This window comes from Somniosus microcephalus, chromosome 25, assembly GCF_052327205.1.
Source record: "Somniosus microcephalus isolate GS21.2 chromosome 25, FLI_Smic_1.0, whole genome shotgun sequence".
NCBI lineage: Eukaryota > Metazoa > Chordata > Chondrichthyes > Squaliformes > Somniosidae > Somniosus > Somniosus microcephalus.
In genome coordinates, this window is record NC_141011.1 from 55499108 (window position 1) to 55519713 (window position 20606).

At 46.0% G+C, this 20606-nt stretch overlaps 1 protein-coding gene across 5 annotated transcripts in view; it reads right to left on the minus strand.

Moving 5' to 3' along the window:
- Nucleotides 1-5344: 5344 nt before the first annotated feature.
- phc2a (polyhomeotic homolog 2a (Drosophila)) overlaps nucleotides 5345-20606 on the minus strand; it is a 313528-nt gene continuing 298266 nt past the window's right edge. For all 5 annotated transcript variants that reach the window (XM_085967521.1, XM_085967519.1, XM_085967518.1 and 2 more), the window contains 4 exons: nucleotides 19723-19840; nucleotides 17484-17637; nucleotides 12610-12859; nucleotides 5345-10366 (listed from right to left, as the gene is read on the minus strand). In XM_085967521.1, coding sequence (XP_085823647.1) covers nucleotides 10212-10366; nucleotides 12610-12859; nucleotides 17484-17637; nucleotides 19723-19840 — 677 coding nt within the window. In that variant the 3' untranslated portion in view covers nucleotides 5345-10211. The remainder of the gene's footprint in view (nucleotides 10367-12609; nucleotides 12860-17483; nucleotides 17638-19722; nucleotides 19841-20606) is intronic.

Here is a 20606-nt window from a genome sequence, read left to right on the forward strand (position 1 = left end):
TTATGTTTAAAATACTTTTTAAAAAGGTAAGTTTATTTTTAGCCCTGTAAAAAAGTGATGGTTTTTAAAAAATGTATTTAATGTTTTGTTGCATTTTTGGGGTGACCTCCATTCATACTTTTGACAGATTGACCTGTCAAATATATGATGGGAGATTCCCTCCTATTGGCTCCCCATGGCCCACGGGTGATCCCAGGGACGTTTGCGAACTGCCTGCGCCTCTGGGATACCTAGGTCCTGTGCATTTCCGAGTTTGGAGGGGCCCAGGAGCGGAACCAAACGCACCTCGGGAGCCCTCAGGTAAGTTCGTAGATTGCAGTTGGTTGCAGACAAGTGTAGACATTATACTGAGTCCTGAACGAACCTGCTCAGCTAACTATATCCAGCCTGTTGCGTATTGCAATGCAAAGGTGTCTGGCATTGTACTGGTACAGCAGAGTAGTCTGCATTAACATCTCCTGTGTGTTCTGTCCTCAGGTCAGTCTGTACCTTCTGCTTCTGAATATAGGATTGTTTGGATCAGACGGAGTTCTCTTGGTATTCTAGCCAATTAACTCTCAACTACTGCCACCAAGATAGGCTAACCGGTCGGTTACCTCGGTGTTATTTATGGAATATTGCTGGCACAGAATAGTTGCTACGTATTTGACTATTTGTCAACTGGGCTCAGTTGGTAGCACTGTTGCCTCTGAGGCAGAAGGTTGTAGGTTCGAGCCCCACTCCAGACTCAAGCATATAATCTAGGCTGTTGGATAAGAGTATATATAAATTATATGAAAGTATATTTATACACTCAGGGATATATCTGTTTATACACTGTATGGATAGATCTGTATTTTTGTGAACAAACATGAATGTTTTCCGATGCTTTGGCAACATAAGATGTAACTTGTCATGCCAATAAAGCGATTTGAATTGAATTGAATTGAATTGGTGCAGGATCCAGGGAGTGCTGTGTTGTGGAGGTGCTGTCTTTTGACTGAGATCCTTAACTGAGACTTTGTTTGCCTATTCAGATGGGCATTAAAATTCCTTTGACATTTTCAGAAGAGAAGGGAGTCCTCCAAGTGTGCTGACCAATATTCCTCTCTCACATGCCTTGACAAACTGATTTAATAGGTCTTTTATCTCACTGCACACAGTAGGTCCCACAAGTGACAAAGTACAGGCACTTTAGGACATCCAAAGGACACGATGAAGTGTTATATAAATCCAAGGTATTTCTTTCTTCCTGCCACACAGCCTTAAATCACTTGATTCAGCACAGACGTTCCTGGGCAGTGGATTTATACGGAGTTATTTGGGGTGAATTAAAAAATATAATTATTTAGTAAATATAACTAATAATCAGTATCATTGCATTTATTGAAGCTAAAATTGTAGAATATTTTTTTAAGGGTTCTGTAGGGAGATGGTGTCGTGCAGTGTGTCAGAAAGCTTCCTCCTTGGAACCAGAGTTGAAATCCAGCCCAAGGGTGATAACGGTATCCTTGGTTTACTGACTGTAAGGATCTGATGTGAAGTGAACTCAAAAGTTCTGCAAGCTCCCACAAGCAGCAATGAGGTAAATGCCAGACAATCTGTTTTAGTGATGTTGGTTGAGTGATGAGTATTGGCCAGGACACCGGGGAGAACTCCCCTGCTCCTCTTCAAATAGTGCGCTGGGACTGTTTACATCCACCTCAGCAGGGAGATGGGGACCTGTAACGCCTGATCTGAAAGATGGCACCTCCGACAGTGCAGCACTCCCTCAGTACTGCACGTAAGTGTCGGCGTGGATGATATGCTCAGCCATGTGACCACTTGGGTGCCTCAGATCAACACCATTGCCCCAAGGGTTGCTATTCAATTGATGTTCAGGTCATATTTGACCACAGAATCAAAATGCAAGTAAATACCTACTTTCCAGGAAGCATGATTGATGTCTTCATTATGCAGCAGTCCACGGTGTCCATCTTAATTAAAGACTCAGATAGACTGAACAGATGGTTGCTGGGAGACCAGGGTTGATGACCCACCTGAGAAACAATGGGATCATTGGCCATGGCTGCAGAGGATATATACACAAAGGCACATATGCCTTAATCAGAATTACTATCGAGTTCAGGATTGGTGTTTAGTTAGGTTTTGTTTCCTGCAATAGTTTCTGTTGCTGCAGAGGGCACCGATTTGTACCCAAGAACACTTTTATTCACAAGGCTTTGCCCCAGTATTGCTGCTGTCCGCTGCAATTGCTGTTGAATTCAACAAAGCGCCGAGGGTGGAACGGCTGTGGGGGCTTCCATAGTGCCCTGTGATTTAGCAAAGATTCCACTGCCTGAACTGCTCAAGCAGGGCGCTCCGCGACAGCCCAAGAAAAGTGTCCAGGAAACACCATGACGTTGCAGATGCTGCACAACCTCACAATTGAAAGAATAAGCACGCGGCGGGATGAGGAGTCCCACGGTGGATCAGCAGCCGAGGAGGAGTCCAAGGTGCAGCCAGGGAGATTGCCAAGTCCAGCCCTTGCACCTGCATTGCAGACAAATAAAATACCACAATGTGTTCCCAGAACCAACATGCTGTGCATTTTTATTTTCAGAGAGGTCAATAACCAGGGGGCAGAGATTTAAAGTCATTGGTCGGAGGATTAGAGGAGAACGTTTTTCACCCAGAGGGTGGTGGGGGTCTGGAACTCACTGCCTGAAAGGGTGGTAGAGGCAGAAACCCTCATCACATTTAAAAAGTACTTGGATATACACCTGAAGTACCGTAACCTACAGGGCTACGGACCAAGTGCTGGAAAGTGGGATTAGGCTGGAGAGCTCTTTTTCGGCCGGCACAGACACGATGGGCCGAATGGCCTCCTTCTGTGCTGTAAATTTCTATGCTTCTATGACAACTTTAACTGCCATTTCACAATATGCTACCATCAGTTGATATCTTAAACTGGCCTATGGGCACAACTACCAATACGATGTTAAGGACACTGGGGGACTGCCCACATGCATGGCCTGTCCACTCAATGCCCTGCGAACATGCCTTCACTGGTGTCATTCTTGACAATAAATTTGAATAAAAATATCTGACTCCGTGGTTCTCAAACTTTGTCACACTGGACCCCACCAAAACATGAGCTTCTTGCGCCCTGTTGCTAAGGAAACCTCCAGTGGTAAATTGCAAATAAAAGTCTCTCTTCTTTCACTTTTCTCTTTCATAGTTGTTGTGTATGTACCTTTAAGAGAATCACTGGTCTCAGACTGCAGTACCGGCAGTGACCACCCCTGTATAAAAGGCGCTAGAGAGCCTCTGTTGGTTAGTTTCGTTTATGCCTTTCACCAGTAAAGATCTCTTTGTTTCTCTCCTGCTAGTCCGTGTCTCAATCATTCACAGACTTAACAATAGTTATGCTCTTTCTCCTCTGCATTAGTCTTGCTCTCCTTCATAGTTTTGTTTCTCCCACTGAACAGACACTTCCCGACCCTCTAGTGGTGAGAACAGCTCTTTCGTACCTCACTGGTCAGCCAGTGACACTGCTGGTCGGCTCCTACTCACCCATATCTCATGTGTCAATTAAAATGAGGAGGGACCAGTCTTTCAAATGTTGTCGAGGCCCACACTTCTCGCTGCTGGCACAGGCTCGTCTGTGCCAGAGGTTGACACAGCCTCCATTTTACTGACATTACAAGATCAGGACTTCTAACCATGCCATACATTGCTATTTTTAGCGTGCATTAACAACTCACAGATTTTTGTTCGATATGCTCTCATCCAAGTTCGCAGATGAAACCAGAACAGGAGTCAGGGCACATTTAATGGCATTGCTTTTTTTATTAAGAGGATTCAGATATTTTAGGTAACAGGGCCATTAGGTGGCTGGTGCAGTTAAATATGGATAAATATAAAGAACAAATATTGCAGTCAGGGAGCAAAATAGGTAATACGTGTTGAAAAGAAGAGTGCTATAGCATGCTGATCAGGAAAATGATTTAGGATCAGTGGATAAGTTATGAAGCAGTCCTAATTGCCATAAAACAAAAGGCCAGCATTTATTGCCCATCCCTAATTGCCCTCGAGAAGGTGCTGGTGAGCCGCCTTCTTGAATACAACTGAGTGGCTCGCTAGGCCATTTCACAGGGCAGTTAAGAGTCAACCACATTGCTGTGGGTCTGGAGTCACATATAGGCCAGATCGGGTAAGGACGGCAGATTTCCTTCCCTAAAGGACATTCGTGAACCAGATGGGTTTTTACGACAATCCGGTAGTTTCATGGTCACCATTACTGACACTAGCTTTTTATTCCAGATTTATTTAATGAACTGAATTTAAATTTGGACTCATGTCTCTGGATCATTAGTCCAGTAACATAACCACTGTCACCGTACCCCGGTAACAAGGGAAGCATCCATCTGGCTCGAGTGGACTAGCAGTGAACAGATTAGCATCTGTAATGGTGAGAAGAGGGGTAAGGGCAAAACTACAGCTTAAAAAAAGCCTCCTTATACACTGACCGTATCTTAAACATCAATTTAATTCTTTTAACATTCACCTGAACTACTAGAACGGGCAGACAGGAAATCAGTTTTTTGGACAGCTGATCGACCCAAAGGAGGTTGTGATAATGCAGCCCTCCCATACCACTCAGCTTGCACCAAGTGCTGAAACCCTGCTCGGGGGTTGGAACGCACGATCTTCTGACCCAAAGGCGAGAGTGGCATCAAATGAGCCAAGCTGAAATACAGCAAAAATACAGGGAGGCACTGGGTCAGCCATGATCTAATTAAATGGCGATGGAACAGGATCGAGGGGCTGAATGGTCCACACCTGTTCCTATTCCTGCACTTGGGACGTATTGGATTGCCTGGATGCAGCACGGAGGATCGCAAGCTGATAAGGGAGGCCACCCAATTTTCAGTCTATTAATTTAAATGCAAGGCATATCGGACGGGCATCGTTACTGCATGTGATTGGACCCCATCTGACTGGGCACCTCACCCCGGCAATTCACTATGCCCAGGAAAATCTCCCCGTTATATCCCTGTTGGCTGATCCTTGGCTACCTGCTTTGTCCACATTATCCACTGTTACTTTTAGGCCTTCCTATTATTTCCACTTCAGCCCTCATTTTAATGGACGCATAGGGATGGGCAATAAATGCCGGCCTTGCCAGCGACACCCACATCCCACAAACAAATTTAAAAAAAAATGCAATCTTCTTTTAAAACTCGAGCCCCGATTTTAACTTAACCCTGCCTGGGTGTCGCCACGTTCCTCTCCTGGCCGCATTGGGTTAAAATCAGGCCTTTGGCAACAAAACTTACTGTCAAACCGTCAAAAAAAAACGAATAAAGATCTACAGCAAAACGTATTTTAGAATCGATTTATTCCTCATCAATACAACAAACAGGAAAAAAATGTCTGCGGTCAGAAGTACATTGTTCACTCGATCGGGCCGTCTTTTACTCCTGTACACATTAGGACAGTTCAGTCATAATTTATTGCAACCTCGTTCAGCAGGTTATCAATGCCTCCGCAGGAGCCTGCGGCATCAACAATTTTGGTGTAAAATTTACTCCATGGATGTAACAATTAAAACATTATTGATAATAAAGAAAACCAGGCAGAAAGCCAAGTACTGAACCCGGCAACACACAGACAAACGATCGGAAAAATGAGACATTTTGCAGGAATGTAAACACCGCTATTTCAATTCACATTTACGCCAGTCACCAGAAGAGGACCCTCGACTGCGGAGACTCAGCAAAGGCTTGGGTGAAATAAGGATATTTATTGAAAATAAACTGAAGCCCTTGCACGAGTATCCGTGCAGCTTTCAAAATATGTGCACACACGGTGACGTATAATTCAAAAAACCCCAGGCAGGGACTCGACCAATGGCGGGGGATCGAGAACAGCTTTAAAATGTAAAAAAAAAACACAAGTCAAATCACAGAGTGATAGACATTTTAAAACCAACTCATATTGTTGCATTTTAGTAAAAAAAAGAAATTACAGGAGTTTAAAAAAAAAAATTCGGGCAAAATAAGTAAAAATCCAGCTCAATTTCTTCAAGTAACTCGATTTGAGTTTTGTAATTCGGCCAAGTAAAATCTTAGCGTCATCTCATTTCTCTTTCAAAACAGCCGGCTACTAGTACCAAAATATTTATTGCATTGTTTCACATGGGTACCTCAATGAATGTAAAGTAATGTCTTAAGCCAAAGACAGCACTTTAAATGGAAGAAAAGATATTATCGGGAATGCCAAAAGGCTTCTTTTTCCTCAAGATTAGAAAAGATTGAAAAAAAAACAAAATTCGTGACGGTGATTCATTGTTGGCAAGACTTACATCTGTAATAGGGTCAACACATCTGGATATTGTAAAAAGTAAGATACACAAACGCTAATATTTCTAATCAGTGTTCTACCAACAAGTTTCTAATCATTTGATTTTTGGTGAACTTCTCGGAAGGGAAACCCAGGCAGTGGCCCGAGACCTCCGATTTGCCAGGATGATGTACAACTCCCAAACCACAAGTAAACACTTTTATTTTTAAATAAAAAGGGGGCTTTCCCCCCCACTACCCCCACCCAAAAATAATTCTGCCCTCATTTGCTGAAGGTGCTGGGATATGGTTTCAGCGACACCAGTGACCCTGGGGTACCTCACCCAAGTGGCCATCTTTGAGGTGGGTGTCTCGACAAGTCAGTCTCGTGTGGCCAACTCAACCTAGGAAGCCATCGCAACCAAGCCCGACTTGGTCCTCACCCAACTTTCCAGCATGGGTCACTGGATGTTGGCCAGGAGCAGGAGTCCCGGTTGAATTCCCTCCCTCCCCCCCCCACCCCCACAAACGCTGTCTAGCCCAGGGGTGCCAAAACCAAACTGCAACATCCTACTAGCACTCCTCTGACCGAGACGGGCTAACTCAGCACACTGAAGCCTGGTTTGCATTGGCCAGTACCGTACCAGGCAGTGCATTAACCCACTAAGCCACTGGGGAGCTCAAAATAAGGAGTCCTCCCTTAAAAAAGACAGTGGAACCTTATTCGCTTGAATACTGTGTGCGCGGATTGAGCATCTACACACAGCTTCCATTTTGTCAAAAAGAAATTTCAGTACGAACACTAACAAAAATACATAAATGAAACACAGTAATTCAAAGATTTAAATTATGTTTTAAAAAAAAATGACAAATGACTTATAAAATACAAAACTTATCCTTCACAGGGAAAACAAAATTCTCAAGTCCCGCACAAATGAACATTGAGGTGTAATCACAGCAGCTCCTCCCCCCCCCCACCCCCTCCTAGGAGAAACAAACAGGCTCAGAAACCACCGAGAATGATAAACCACATTACTGAATATTTACTGTCTTTGGTCATCCGAAGCCTTTCCATTTGTAGTGTTGCAAATAAGAAGATTTCCCTACATGGAGCTGATGGAACAGAGTCACTCTAATTAGAGGGGAGAGGGCGACAGGCTCGCAGACTGTAAAATGCTATGTAATTTCAGTAGTTCGCAAATACACACACACACAGCGCCCTTTAAAAGGGCATCGTCCTGCCAGACAAATAAGTTCCCAGCTCAAAAGAATGCAGCAGTGGCATAATGTTCCATTATTCATGCCTATTAAATGTTAACTTTAATCTAATGACAGCACTGACTTTCCAACAGTGAATGTGCCACTTTTGAGCAAAGTTAGCGGGGCAACGAGCGCTCAACGTTTTCAGCGAGACTCGGCGCCCTTTCAAAACTCGAGTAACTTAGTACCGAAACATTTCTGTTTTCTTTTAGCTACCAAAAGAACGAAAGTAAAATTCTTATTGTGAACAGAAAGTAGGAAAAGGTTTGTCAAACAGCTAATGCTCGACCCTCTGCGGGTGGTGTGAAGTCGTTAACAGACCAGTAATGGGCTACTAGGTGTAGTCATTGCATTTTTCTTCTTTTAGATTAGCCACTTAAAATGGATCATCGGCTGTGGCAATTGTGGGCCAGGACTCTGCCGGGTATGTGAACGTCTAATCAAACCAGGCCGTCAATTTAAGGACTGCCAAAACAAGACTAAGTACAAAAGTAACCACATGCACATCAAACTATGTTGGCACTTACACGGAAATATCTCGGGCGGTGGAGCAAAACAGGCAGTATCGGATTGGCCGCCCGTTATAGGCAGCGTCTGATATTCGGTTCCATTGCAGTCAATGAATGGGAGAAGGGAATCACAGCCCAAGCATGTCCACATGATATCCGACCACGTGACATCTGCGGTCAATGGAACTGGATACCAGGTGCTGCGTATAACGGGCGGCCGATCCCACATCGCCCGTTCTGTGCCACCGCCCGAGAGCAAGTTCTAGCCCTGAAGTTATACTTCGATATCTTGCTCTATAAAGTCTTATTACATTTTCATTCTAGCTGCTCTTTGCCTGTGTCAAGGGCCAGTGGTGTGAAGAGTGCACGAAGCACTGGACCACAAACAACATCTGGTCATACAAGACCCCAAACTCTTCAAGTGGGCAAGGGCCAGTGTTGTTACAAGCCATTGACTGCAGAGTTTTGCCTATCCCAGTGGCAATGGCTGCATTGCATTAATACCCACGCTGGCATTACCTAAACTAGTTCAATGGGAGCTTCTGGGAGAGGTCGGTTGGCAAGATGCACACTGGGTGAGAAATCGGGCAGCAAAAGCTGCAGGTTGGAGCCCAAATCGACGCTGTTCATTGATCCCAGCCAAGGTGGACTGCTACATACGGCTTCAATGCTCTGGGATTTTGGGGGATCCCGGGATTCCACTCCTGAAATAATGTCCAATGGTCCCCAATGGAAGTGTGCATGTGGGCATTAGCTAAGGATAGGATCCTGTGTGGCTCTAGTTTCCCTGTCCCATTCAAATGTTCTGCTGACACGCCCCCCCCCGATTTTAACTCCAGGTGGATTCCCCGCTCAGGCCCGGAGTTAGAATTACAGTCGGGGTCTCAATGATGTCCTCGGGCCACAACATGCCTATGTAAAGAAGGACCCGGTTGGCTCCGGGCGCCGGTCCTTGCTGACCGCTCAGGAGAGCAGGGTTAAAATTGCTGATGTTGCGGTCATGGCGGCTTTCGGACAGGTCAGAGCCCAGGGTGATTTTAACTGCCCGCCCGCCAGGTTTCTGCTGAGCGAGCAGGGTTAAAATCACCCCTTCACTGTCCAGATTCAATCTTAAAGAGCTGCCATTTGGATCAAGTACGAGCGGGTAAACAAACAGTAACCAGCATCACCATACTTTCAAAATAGGGTGAGGAAACCATTCATTCTGCCCTTTCTGAATCTTCTGGTAACGCTGTTCAGATTCTTTCATTGCATCAGCTGATGTGAGTCAGCGACATGCCACCAAAACCCATCAGTTACCCCAATGTTTTAAATCAACAAACCAAATTCTGGTCTGTTCAGATGTTTAAATCACTACTAAAAAGTTTAGGACAGAAGGATTGAGAAAGAAAGGTCTTGGAAAATGTAATTAAATGTAAATTCCATTGGGAAATGGAATGTTGCCAGGTCATGTTTTCAGCTGAAGTTTGGGGAGGAAGTACTGCTGGGCCGACAGCAAGCCCAGTCACGTGCTCCTTTCACATGATCTAAAAATTCTAGAAACAGGAATGTCCACACGAATACTTCAGGAACCTGCCTTACACAGTTACAAACAAGTGTAGTTTTACAGCACCATTTTGTTATTCCAGGCACATGATAAGATCACAAAATAGATCCGTTGATTATCAAATCATTCTAAAGCAAGTCTAATCTCTAAAACATGCAGATTCAAACGGAAGCCAACCTCGGCACAGATCTAGTTCCAAAAAAAGCAACTATTTTCAGGATGTCAGTGAGCTGTCCAATCACCAGCCCCTGGCAGCCTCGCAACACTCTGTAAAGAGTCATCCTCTAAACACTCAACGCACCAGATCATCTTGTGAAATGAATGCTTGCGCCAATATTTCTGCATTTATCTTTCGCTCGTGGAATAGCACCTTGGTTTTTTTTTTCCTTTTTCGGGAAACATTGTACCCGGATTGCAAGCTTCTCACGAAGCCAATAGTTGTTTCATGTTGTGCTCATTGTAGTTGGAGCTTGCAGTGCGACACTTCAAGTTTCTTTCCAAAGAGCACTATCACAGTGACCAGAAACTTTGGCTTATACAATAGCCGTCACTCCAGCTGTCCAATGGCACTCGATGTCCCACTACATCTGGTTAGGAGTCTTTCAGCATGTTGATCCTGGCATATATTTTCAAAGCTGGCCCTAATTTAATGTTCATGGCACTCATCAGGTGATCTTCTTTCAGCAACAAAAGGGCCTGGCCATCAATTTCCTGCGCTCGGAACTCATCAGCAATCTCCTGGCAACCTGAAGAAAAACAGATACAAGAACTTTATCAGTCCCTTAACTTTTTTCGAATTTCAGCTACATGCTTGTTTCCCTTCCTGAATGAAGTGCCAGGATATGGTCCCATGGGTGCTTGCAATGACCCCACAAGATTGCAGTGGAATTTCAGGAGTAGGACCTTTTAAAGGGCGTTTTCAAACAAAGGATCTCAAAATTCAGCAGCTCAATCTTTCCATTATTAAACGAGCTGTGTGATGTGTTCAGTTTTGGAGCTGTTTCCTACTGGTGATGGTCCACCTGTAATAAAACCACATGGTCTAGTCTTCCGCACGCAGTATTGGTGCAGCAAAGTCTTCCCTTACACTCTGGAGAACAGAGGTAGAACTGATTACACAGAATATGCAGCACAGAAACAGGCCCTTCGGTCCAAATGGTCTATGCTGGTGTTAATTCTCCACACGAGCTTCCTCCCACCCCTCTTCATCTCACCCTATCAGCCTATCCTTCTATTCCTTTCTCCCTCGTGTGTTTATCTCGCTTCCCCTTAAATGCATCTCTGCTATCCGCCTCAACCACTCCCTGTGGCAGCGAGTTCCACATTCTCACCACTCTCTGGGTGAAGAAGTTTCTCCTGAATTCCCTATTGATTTATTAGTGACTATCTTATATTTATAAACCCTATGTTTGGTCTCCCCTTCCCTCCCCCCCACCCCACCCCCCACAAGTGGAAACATCTTCTCTACGTCTACCCTATCAAACCCCTTCATAATGTTAAAGACCTCGATCACTCTGCATCCAGCCTGACCTGGGAGTACTATCGGAAAAGAAGTGAAATTGAAGGATGGCGGAGGCTGTCCCTATGAAATGATCTAAAAGCTAGTGGACAGGTACAAAAAATAATGAAAAAGGCTCATGGAACGTTAGCCTTCATCTCAATATAATTCGTCTGGAATACAAAGAGGTGGAAGTTATGCTACAGCTATATAACGCTCTGATTAGACCCCATCTGGAGCCCTGCGTTCAGTCCTGGGCCCCGCACCTCAGGAGATATATCGGCCTTGGAGAGGGAGCAGCGCAGAGTCACCAGAATGATACCGGGGCTGAAAGGGTTAAATTATGAGGACAGGTTGCACAGACTAGGCTTGTGCTTCCCTCAGTATAGAAGATTAAGGAGTGATCTATTTGAGGTGTTTAAGATGATTTGAAAGGGTGGATCGAGAGAAACTCTTTCCTCTGGTGGGGGGAGTCCAGAACAAGGGGGCAGAACCTTAAAGGTAGAGCCAGGCCGTTCAGGGGTGATGTCAGGAAGCACTTCTTCACACAAAGGGTGGTGGAAATCTGTGACTATCTTCCTCAAAAGCTGTTGAGGTTAGGTCAATTGAAAACTTCAAAACTCAGATTGTTATACTTTTGTTAAGTAAGGTTATTAAGAGATATGGAACCAAGGCAGACAAATGGAGTGGAGATACAGATCAGCCATGATCTAACTGAATGGCAGAACAGACTAGAGGGGCTAAATGGCCTCCTCTTGTTCCTATAAATACACATTGTGGAACACCCTACACAACAGAATGGCCATAGATTTGATGCACTACCCTGGGATGAGTTAGCTGGGCAGATTTAGGGGCACTACAATTGGTCTAGCAGCTAGACAGAGAAAAATTCAGCCACCTCTCCTCGGCACAGCGAAAAAGTTTATACGTGGACCTCGGAGGTGGACAGGGTCAAGCTTGGATGTGATGTCCACCCATGGGCCACCAGCCTGTCAGCACTTGCTGTCCATGCACAGACGTGAAGAAAAGCCACTCAGCAAGGTAGGAGGGAGGTACTGTATGTCTGAATAAGTGAGCAGGCTTCAGAGAGCAGGGGGAGGAACTCGCGGAGGGAAACAGCAAGAAATGTAAGACCCAAGCGCTGGCATGGTGACCCAGCACAGTGGTAGTTCCAATTCATTGCACCACACAATAGTCAGACACAAATTCACAGTCATATCCTCCACATCTTGGGCTTCCTTGTGCAGACGTAGCATGTGGAGGCCACATACAGTTCGGGTCATTGAAGGATACGAGATTATTCTTCCAGGAAAGATCTGGAGACCCCAAAACAAAAGGGAAAGCAGAGAGAACTGAATTCACTAAAGAAAGTTCAAGAATATACTGTAGCTACAAATTCAAAGTTTTCAAGGCCAGGTTTTGAATTATACAGTTTCTTCAATTCTCCCCCCCGAACAAGTAAAATCTGATTGTTAAGTGAAACCCCTTTACCTGGCAGTGAACGGATAAATTCACACACGTCCTCTACATTCCATTTGGTGGGATCGCTGGGCAGGAAGTGGTGACCGATCCCCATCAGGTCTCGCATCCTCATGTCGTGTACATCCAGCTCTCGTTCACTCTGGCGCCTCCGCGACGTCGAGGAGCTGGCAGAGATGGGCGACAGTGGCTCCTCGTAGCTGGAATTATCGGACCCTCGGCTCGAGTCCTCATGACTCAGCCCGACGTTAGCTGGTGGCTGCTGTGAAGCGAGATAAATGTTGCAGGGTTTTCAAAGGTAAGTTCAAAATGTCAGTCGTTGGGTCACAATCCTGGGACTCCCTCCCTAACATCACTGTGGGAGCACCTTCACCACACAGACTGCAGCGGTTCAAGAAGGTGGCTCACCACCACCTTCTCAAGGGGCAATTAGGGATGGGCAATAAATGCTGGCCTTGCCAGCGACGCCCACAGAAAGAATAATGAATGAGAATGAGAATGGGATTTTTTAAAGGTGGATTTAGCCACTTCAAAGTGAAGCTCGTTGTTAAAGCATGATCTGCGAGCCAAGATTCTCCATGTTCACTGCACCTGCCTGCTTATGAGTAGACCATTTATTCCCAGGAATCATCAACTACACAATTCTTTGAACAAGTCCAATTTTCAACAGAAAACCTGAATGAGAGCTGCCCGCTGTGACTGCCACACTGCACAATACGGTTCGGGTGGTACAGAGGAGATTCCCCAGGTTCAATCGCCGTTCTGTAATGATACTCACTGTCCTGGCTCGCAGCATTACTCTTTTGGCAAAGTACTAGGAGGATATCAGAACCTGTGGATCCTGCACACCAGCTTGAGTCAGTGCCTTGGAGAGGGGATGGGGAGAAATGTTCCTTGCCTTCTCCCACCTTCATTCTACTCCCCTCCCGAAGGCGATGACTCACAGCGGAGTACAGGTTCACACGCCCCAGCAGCCCTCCGTTACCTCACCTATGTGGCCATTCCACGTGTGTCAGCCTAGTCCGCGAGTGTCGGCGGGCTATTATTCTGCTGGGGGCGGGGGGCAGCTTAGCCAAGCCTGATCCTAGAACTACCCGAGGCACACATGCGTACCTTCAGTAGGGGGGGGGGGGGGGGTCACTGGAATAACATTCAGATTGGGAATCACCCCTTCGTAGCCCCGGGGACATGGAGACCAATGGCACCACTCACAGTGCAGACTATGGAACTAAACCACGACCCTCCAGGATTCATAATGCCACAACACAGAATGCAGTTACCCAGAGTCACCAGGACGGCCCGGCTTGCTGCTCTTCAATGCATAAAGTACCCCAACAGGTTTGTGAAATACTCGTATCCGACCAACATTCCCCGTGAGCCGCACTTTGTTCTGCGCGGCCGGTTTCTTTTGTTTGTGTGCAGTTTTGGTCGCCTTATCTGAGGAAGGATGTTCTTGCCATGGAGAGAGTGCAGCGAAGATTCACCAGACTGATACCTGGGATGGCAGGAATAACGTATGAAGAGAGATTGGGTCGATTGGGCTTATACTCGCTGGAGTTTAGAAGAATGAGAGGGGATCTCATTGAAACTTATAAAATTCGAACAGGACTAGACAGACTAGATGCAGGAAGGATGTTCCTGATGGCGGGAGAGTCCAGAACCAGGGGTCACAGTCTAAGGTTAAGGGGTAAGCCATTTAGGATTGAGATGAGGAGGAATTTCTTCACCCAGAGAGTGGTGAACCTGTGGAATTCTCTACCACAGAAGGCAGTTGAGGCCAATCCATTAAATATATTCAAGAAGGAGTTAGATATATTTCTTAAGGCTAAAGGGATCAAGGGATATGGGGAGAAAGCGATCAAGGGATATGGGGAGAAAGCAGGGACAGGGTACTGAATTTGGATGATCAGCCATGATCTCATTAAATGGCGGAACAGGCTCGAGGGGCCGAATGGCCTCCTCCTGCTCCTATCTTCTATGTTTCTATATGTTTCTATGTGAGCCGCACTTTGTTCTGCGTGGCCTGTTTCTCTTCATGCGCGGTCCCTTTAAGTTTCTGTGCATGTGTGGTATTTACAATGTAAAAGGCTTGCGTGGGACCTCTGAGATTACCGCGTGGCCGGGCAGCTTAAGGTGAACATTGCTCGTATCGGTTTCTCGGAAGTAGTTGATTTTCTACTATTGCAGTTTCCACGTGGTAGCGTGCCAAGTTTTTGTCCATTAAGCCGCTCCTGCGCAGCGCCCTGGGACGTTTTACTACGTTAATAGCGCTATATAAACGTCAGTTGTTGCTGTGGTGTGGGGCACACTGCAAATACAATAGAGAGTATCTCGCATTGCAGAGAGGGGCAGCGCTGGGCCGAGGGACTGTGCACAAACACAGGGGAACGATGAATTTACGAGGTACTTATGCCTTTCACTCGGTTATACTGTAATTATACTCCTGACTAGGGATCCTTGAGCATCTTGGATTCACCACCACTTGTACTCTTTATTAGTTTTGAACAATGTTATTCTCCTTCCCCCTCTATCCTTGGGCTGTAAATGTTGACCAGCTGCTGTATTGTATCCCTCTCCACGGCTTTCTTCTTCGTGTTTGCTATTCAGAGTCAACGGCCCAGCTGGAAAACTGCGCGTCGGAGCACAATCACCCGCCATGGAGACAGCTATTCAAATGCCAATTGGGTAGAACTTCATTTAAATGTTTCCTGGGCTCAGTCCCCGTCGACAACTAATTGAAATTTCTGCTGGAGTGATTTTAACACTGTCCTCACCAGATTAAGAGCTCATGAGCCGAGCCTGTAGTCTCCTTACTTAGCTAGAAGTCTGCACTGAGCAATCAAATACGTACCAGAGAACAGCATTTTATTCTAAACCACAGCTTAATTATCTGTAATAGTTTTTCATTTTGGGTTTTGTATAAAGTATCAGCCTGGATTAGAAACCCGCCCCACACCACAAAATACAGACGCTCTTCCGCATTAGAAAGGTTGCTGTGACTTTTTACAAACTTTATCAATAATCTTGATTATAGATTAAGGGGTCAGCGTTTTTCACTCACGCACTCACCATTAAAGCTGATCCAAAGCTCTGCTGGCTCACATCCCGCTTGCTGATCACCCCTGCCTTTGTTCACCTACATTGGGTTCCCTGTTCCCCAACTCCTCAATTTAAAATTCTCATTGTTGTACTTAAATCCCTCCAAGGCCTCCCACCTCTAACCTCCTCCAGCACGACAATCCATTCCCCCATCCAATCCTCCGACTCCGGCCTCTTTTGCGCCCTCCCTTGCCTTCGGGGGCTCACCATTGGCGTCTGTGCCTTCAGCCTCCAAGGCTCCAAGGAATTCCCTCTCGAAACCCCTCTGCCTCTCCACTTCCCTCTCCTCCTTTAGGACCATAGATAGGGTAGATAGAAAGGAACTTTTCCCCTTAGTAGAGGGGTCAATAACCAGGGGGCATAGATTCAAGGTAAGGGACAGGAGGTTTAGAGGGGATTTGAGGAAAAAAAAATTCACCCAGAGGGTGGTTGGAATCTGGAACTCACTGCCTGAAAGGGTGGTAGAGGCAGGAACCCTCACAACATTCAAGAAGCATTTAGATGAGCACTTGAAACGCCATAGCATACAAGGCTACGGACCAAGTGCTGGAAAATGGGATTAGATTAGACAGGGCTTGATGGCCGGCGCCGACACGATGGGCCGAAGGGCCTCTTTCTGTGCTTTTTAAGCAGGATTTTCATTGGGCCGTGGAGGTGGGATTGGAGGTGTGTGGGGGGTTAAAATCCCGAAATCGGGGGAAGCACGAACCCATCCCGCCCCCAACCCGCCTCCATGCCAGTTTCAAAGGAGGCGGGTACCCGCCCCGCACTGGGACCCGCCTCCCCGAGGCGGGAAGGGGATTAGTGCCAATTAACTGCCTGTTAACAGGCAGTTTTTAGCCTAATCCCTATTTTCATTCTTGAAGTGTGGGATTCCAGACGGCTCCAAACCACACCAAGTTAGTGAGGCGGGCCGTCGGGCTGAAGGGCTTGGAGGGGTCGAGATGTCCGGTGTTCAGGTGAGTGATGGGTGCATGAGTGCAGAGTGTGTTTGGTGTGGTTAAAGAAGTTTTACTTACCTTTACAGCCTTCCTTCCTTCAGGTTTCGGGAGTCCCTCATCTCACCGGCACAGAAAGCAGAATGTCCGCGATCTGTCAAAAATTGCAGCATTCAGCTTTCTGTTCCGGAGAGATCTCTAAATCATCCTGAGAGGAAGGAATTAACTTAGAATACAGATTGTCAGTATTGGACAGCTTCAAACAGCTGTCAAACGCTGATATTTCATTTGTCAAAAGGTCTTGACAGATGAAATATCAATCTGTGACGTCACCTGTTGCCGGGTGGCCATTAATTGGCCTGCTGAGCCCACTGGGCGGGCTCAACAAGGTCAATCAAGTCAAAATCGCGTGGGTTGGCTAGGACTCAATGGAGGCGGGACTACAACCCCGAAAGTTGTAGTCTCGCCTCCTCAATGAAAATCCAGCCCTATGACTCTATGACCTTTCTTGAAGCCCACCTCTTTGACCAAGCTTTGGTCACATCTCCTCCTAAGATCTACTTCTGTGGCTCAGTGTCTAGTACTTTTCTCATTACACCTCTAGCCCCGACACTTTAGGATGTCCTTCTACATTAAAGGTACTATATCAATGCAAATTGTTGCTTTCCCCCCCCTCAGTAGCTGTGGGGCGTTGAGGCTAATTGTATCATCTCTCCCAAACTGAGATTAGTTTACTAAACACAGACTGGGGATTGAACCAGAGACTGTCCCGGTCTATCTGGCTGCTCACACAGGGAAAGCTCCCAGATGTACCGTAGGGGAAACATTTTGCTGATTGCGTATCTTTACCTTCAACTGTTTTTTGTGTTGCTCTTTATTCGCGTTGTGCAAACTGTTCTTCCTCGGTCCTCTTCTGCCCAGTTTGCCTCCTTCCTTCTTCTGTAGGTACTTGCTTTTGTCCGGTTTGAAGAGGCCCACTCGCTTACTGCAGCCAACGTTGTACCTTGGGATAAAACGCAACACATTCTACGCTGTCATTTGAACATCTGGATTTGTCGGAGTTCGCCCCCTTTACTAGAACGAACCCTCAATGGGAGGAGCTACGCTTTCGATCAGACACAAAAATGCATTATAATTCCGAAAATCCAGTATCCGAAGTTCCACATTAATCACTTTGCTGCACGGTACAGCTTGAAAAGATTTCTTGCACTTTTAGTGCAGAAAAGCAGGGCTCAGTGGACACGCACTCGGCCCCCTGCTTTTTGTGGTACAGGCAACTCTTTTTTATCCAGCACCGATGGGACCGGCGTGGTGCTGGTTTATCAAAAAGCCCGGATTAGAGAGAGGTATAGCAAAAAGTACGAGAGCGCCGTACACAGCAACAAATCCAGGCTTCCCTGTTGCATAGCAACAGGTGCAGGAACCCCGGTTACACGGCCACAGATCCAGGAACGGCCACTAATATGAAGTAAAACTTACCTGAACCTACTCCTGAATTTTGCCGGTTAACAGAGATTTCCGGTTATTTAGGTACCGGTAAATCGAGAGTTTCCTGTATATATCAATGATCTAGACTTGAATATAGGGGGTATGATTAAGAAGTTTGCAGATGATACAAAAATTGGCCGTGTGGTTGATAGTGAGGAAGAAAGCTGCAGACCGCAGCAAGATATCAATGGACTGGTCAGGTGGGCACAACAGTGGTAAATGGAATTCAATCCGGAGAAGTGTGAGGTAATGCATTTGGGGAGGGCTAACAAGGCAAGGGAATACACAATAAATGGTAGGACACCGAGTAGTGTAGAGGAACAAAGGGACCTTGGAGTGCATGTCCACAGATCCCTGAAGGTAGGACAGGTAGATAAAGTGGTTAAGAAAGCATACGGAATACTTGCCTTTATTAGCCGAGGCATAGAATATAAGAGCAGGGAGGTTATGCTTGAACTGTATAAAACACTAGTTAGGCCACAGCTAGAATACTGTGTGCAGTTCTGGTCACCACATTACAGGAAGGATGTGATTGCACTAGAGAGGGTACAGAGGAGATTTACGAGGATGTTGCCTGGGCTGGAGAATTTTAGTTATGAAGAAAGATTGGATAGGCTGGGGTTGTTTTCTTTGGAACAGAGGAGGCGGAGGGGAGACTTGATTGAGGTGTATAAAATTATGAGGGGCCTAGATAGAGTGGATAGGAAGGGCCTATTTCCCTTAGCAGAGAGGTCAATAACCAGAGGGCAGAGATTTAAAGTAATTGGTCGAAGGATTAGAGGGGAGTTGAGGAGAACTTTTTTCACCCAGAGGGTGGTGGGGGTCTGGAACTCACTGCCTGAAAGGGTGGTCGAGGCAGAGACCCTCATCACATTTAAAAAGTACTTGGATATGCACTTGAAGTGCCGTAACCGACGGGGCTACGGACCAAGAGCTGGAAAGTGGGATTAGGCTGGAGAGCTCTTTTTCGGCTGGCACAGACATGATGGGCCGAATGGCCTCCTACTCTGCTGAAAATTTCAAAATATCAAAGGTAAAAATAATTCTCCAAGTACATCGTTCTTACAGAACACTTGAAACCAATTTAAGTTCTTTCCCTTGTCCTTTTCTGAAGGTACTGACTTGCACTAAAGTACGGGTCCATGGCACCGGCTGTCCATCAGTGTCTCTTCCAGTTGGAAGTTCTTCATGTCTGAATCCCTCCAAACAGTGAGTGTTGACCATGGGAAGCATCACACCCAAACTGGAGTCCAATCCCCACCTAACACCAACCCCTGCGTTTTCCAGCACGGGACAGGGACCAGGAGTGGGAACCCAAGCTGACCTTTCCCTCTCCTGGCCTTGAGCGCTGCTGCCAGCTCTAGCGCCAGTAACACAATCTAGAATGAGATTAGTGATAGGAGCGCAGACCAGGGACCTTGCAAGGTTGAGTGACTTAGCCACACTGGTCGGGGCATTTGCCAACTGAGCCATGAGGGATTTTAGGAGAGTTTAAGTGAGAAATCATAAAGTCTCAAGTTTGTAGTTAGGTTCGGCACAGAAGCTGCTGCAATCATCAATGAAAAGTCTTGACTACCTCATGGTTTTGCTGACAGCTTACCTCTTTGCACAGGCCATGGAGCAAAATCTTTTCGATCCCTTAAACTTATGGGCATAATCAAGCCTTCCGCAAAATTCACACTTCAGTTTGAGAGCATCCTCTTCCTTTTCCTTGGAGTCTGAACAGGAGTAAAGAGTGGTTACTGACAAAGGTGCAAAAACATAACAGTGCAGTGAGGTTTAAAAATATTCCATATCCCTCTCCCTGTTCCCAAATTTCAATGAAACGTGATTCTTAAAACCGAAAGCTTCAGTCTATAATGGACTGGTTAAGGCCTGGCTTCACTCTTTAATTCAATCGGAACTGGGCTGAACTTACCAACCTTATCACTAGACAGAACAAGGAGAAGTTACGCCGCTGGTCTGAAATAGTCAACGTGCATGTTTTGTGGATTACACGGGTCTGACATTACTTGTTTCAAAAAAAAAATCTAATTCCATCAATGGCGACCAGAACCAGTGCTTGAATAAGCTAAGGTTAGACAAAGCCCTGCAGCACAGGACATTACTAAAGTTGTAAAAAGTTGGGAGAGAAGATAAATCAAGAAGGAATGGTTTATTAATGGCAAGCTTGGGTTTTCAAAGATTACAGCTTATGGGAGGAAGGGAAAATCAAGACATCTAAAGGAGTTCCAGAGTGCTGATGTCACGGAAGACAATGATTTGGAACAAGAGAATGTGCAGCTCATCTTGATTTCAACAACGCGAGGATGAACGGGAGGAGGAATTTCAACTGTGTTCAGAGTTTCCCTCTGCTGGCAGAGAATAAGTTAGCAGCAGCTCGAAGGATGGGCATCCATGGTAACTGAGATAGAGGAGCATGCTGGTGAAGGTACATTGGACCTCTGAACACAGCACATGACCGTTAGTGAATTGGGCACTTCA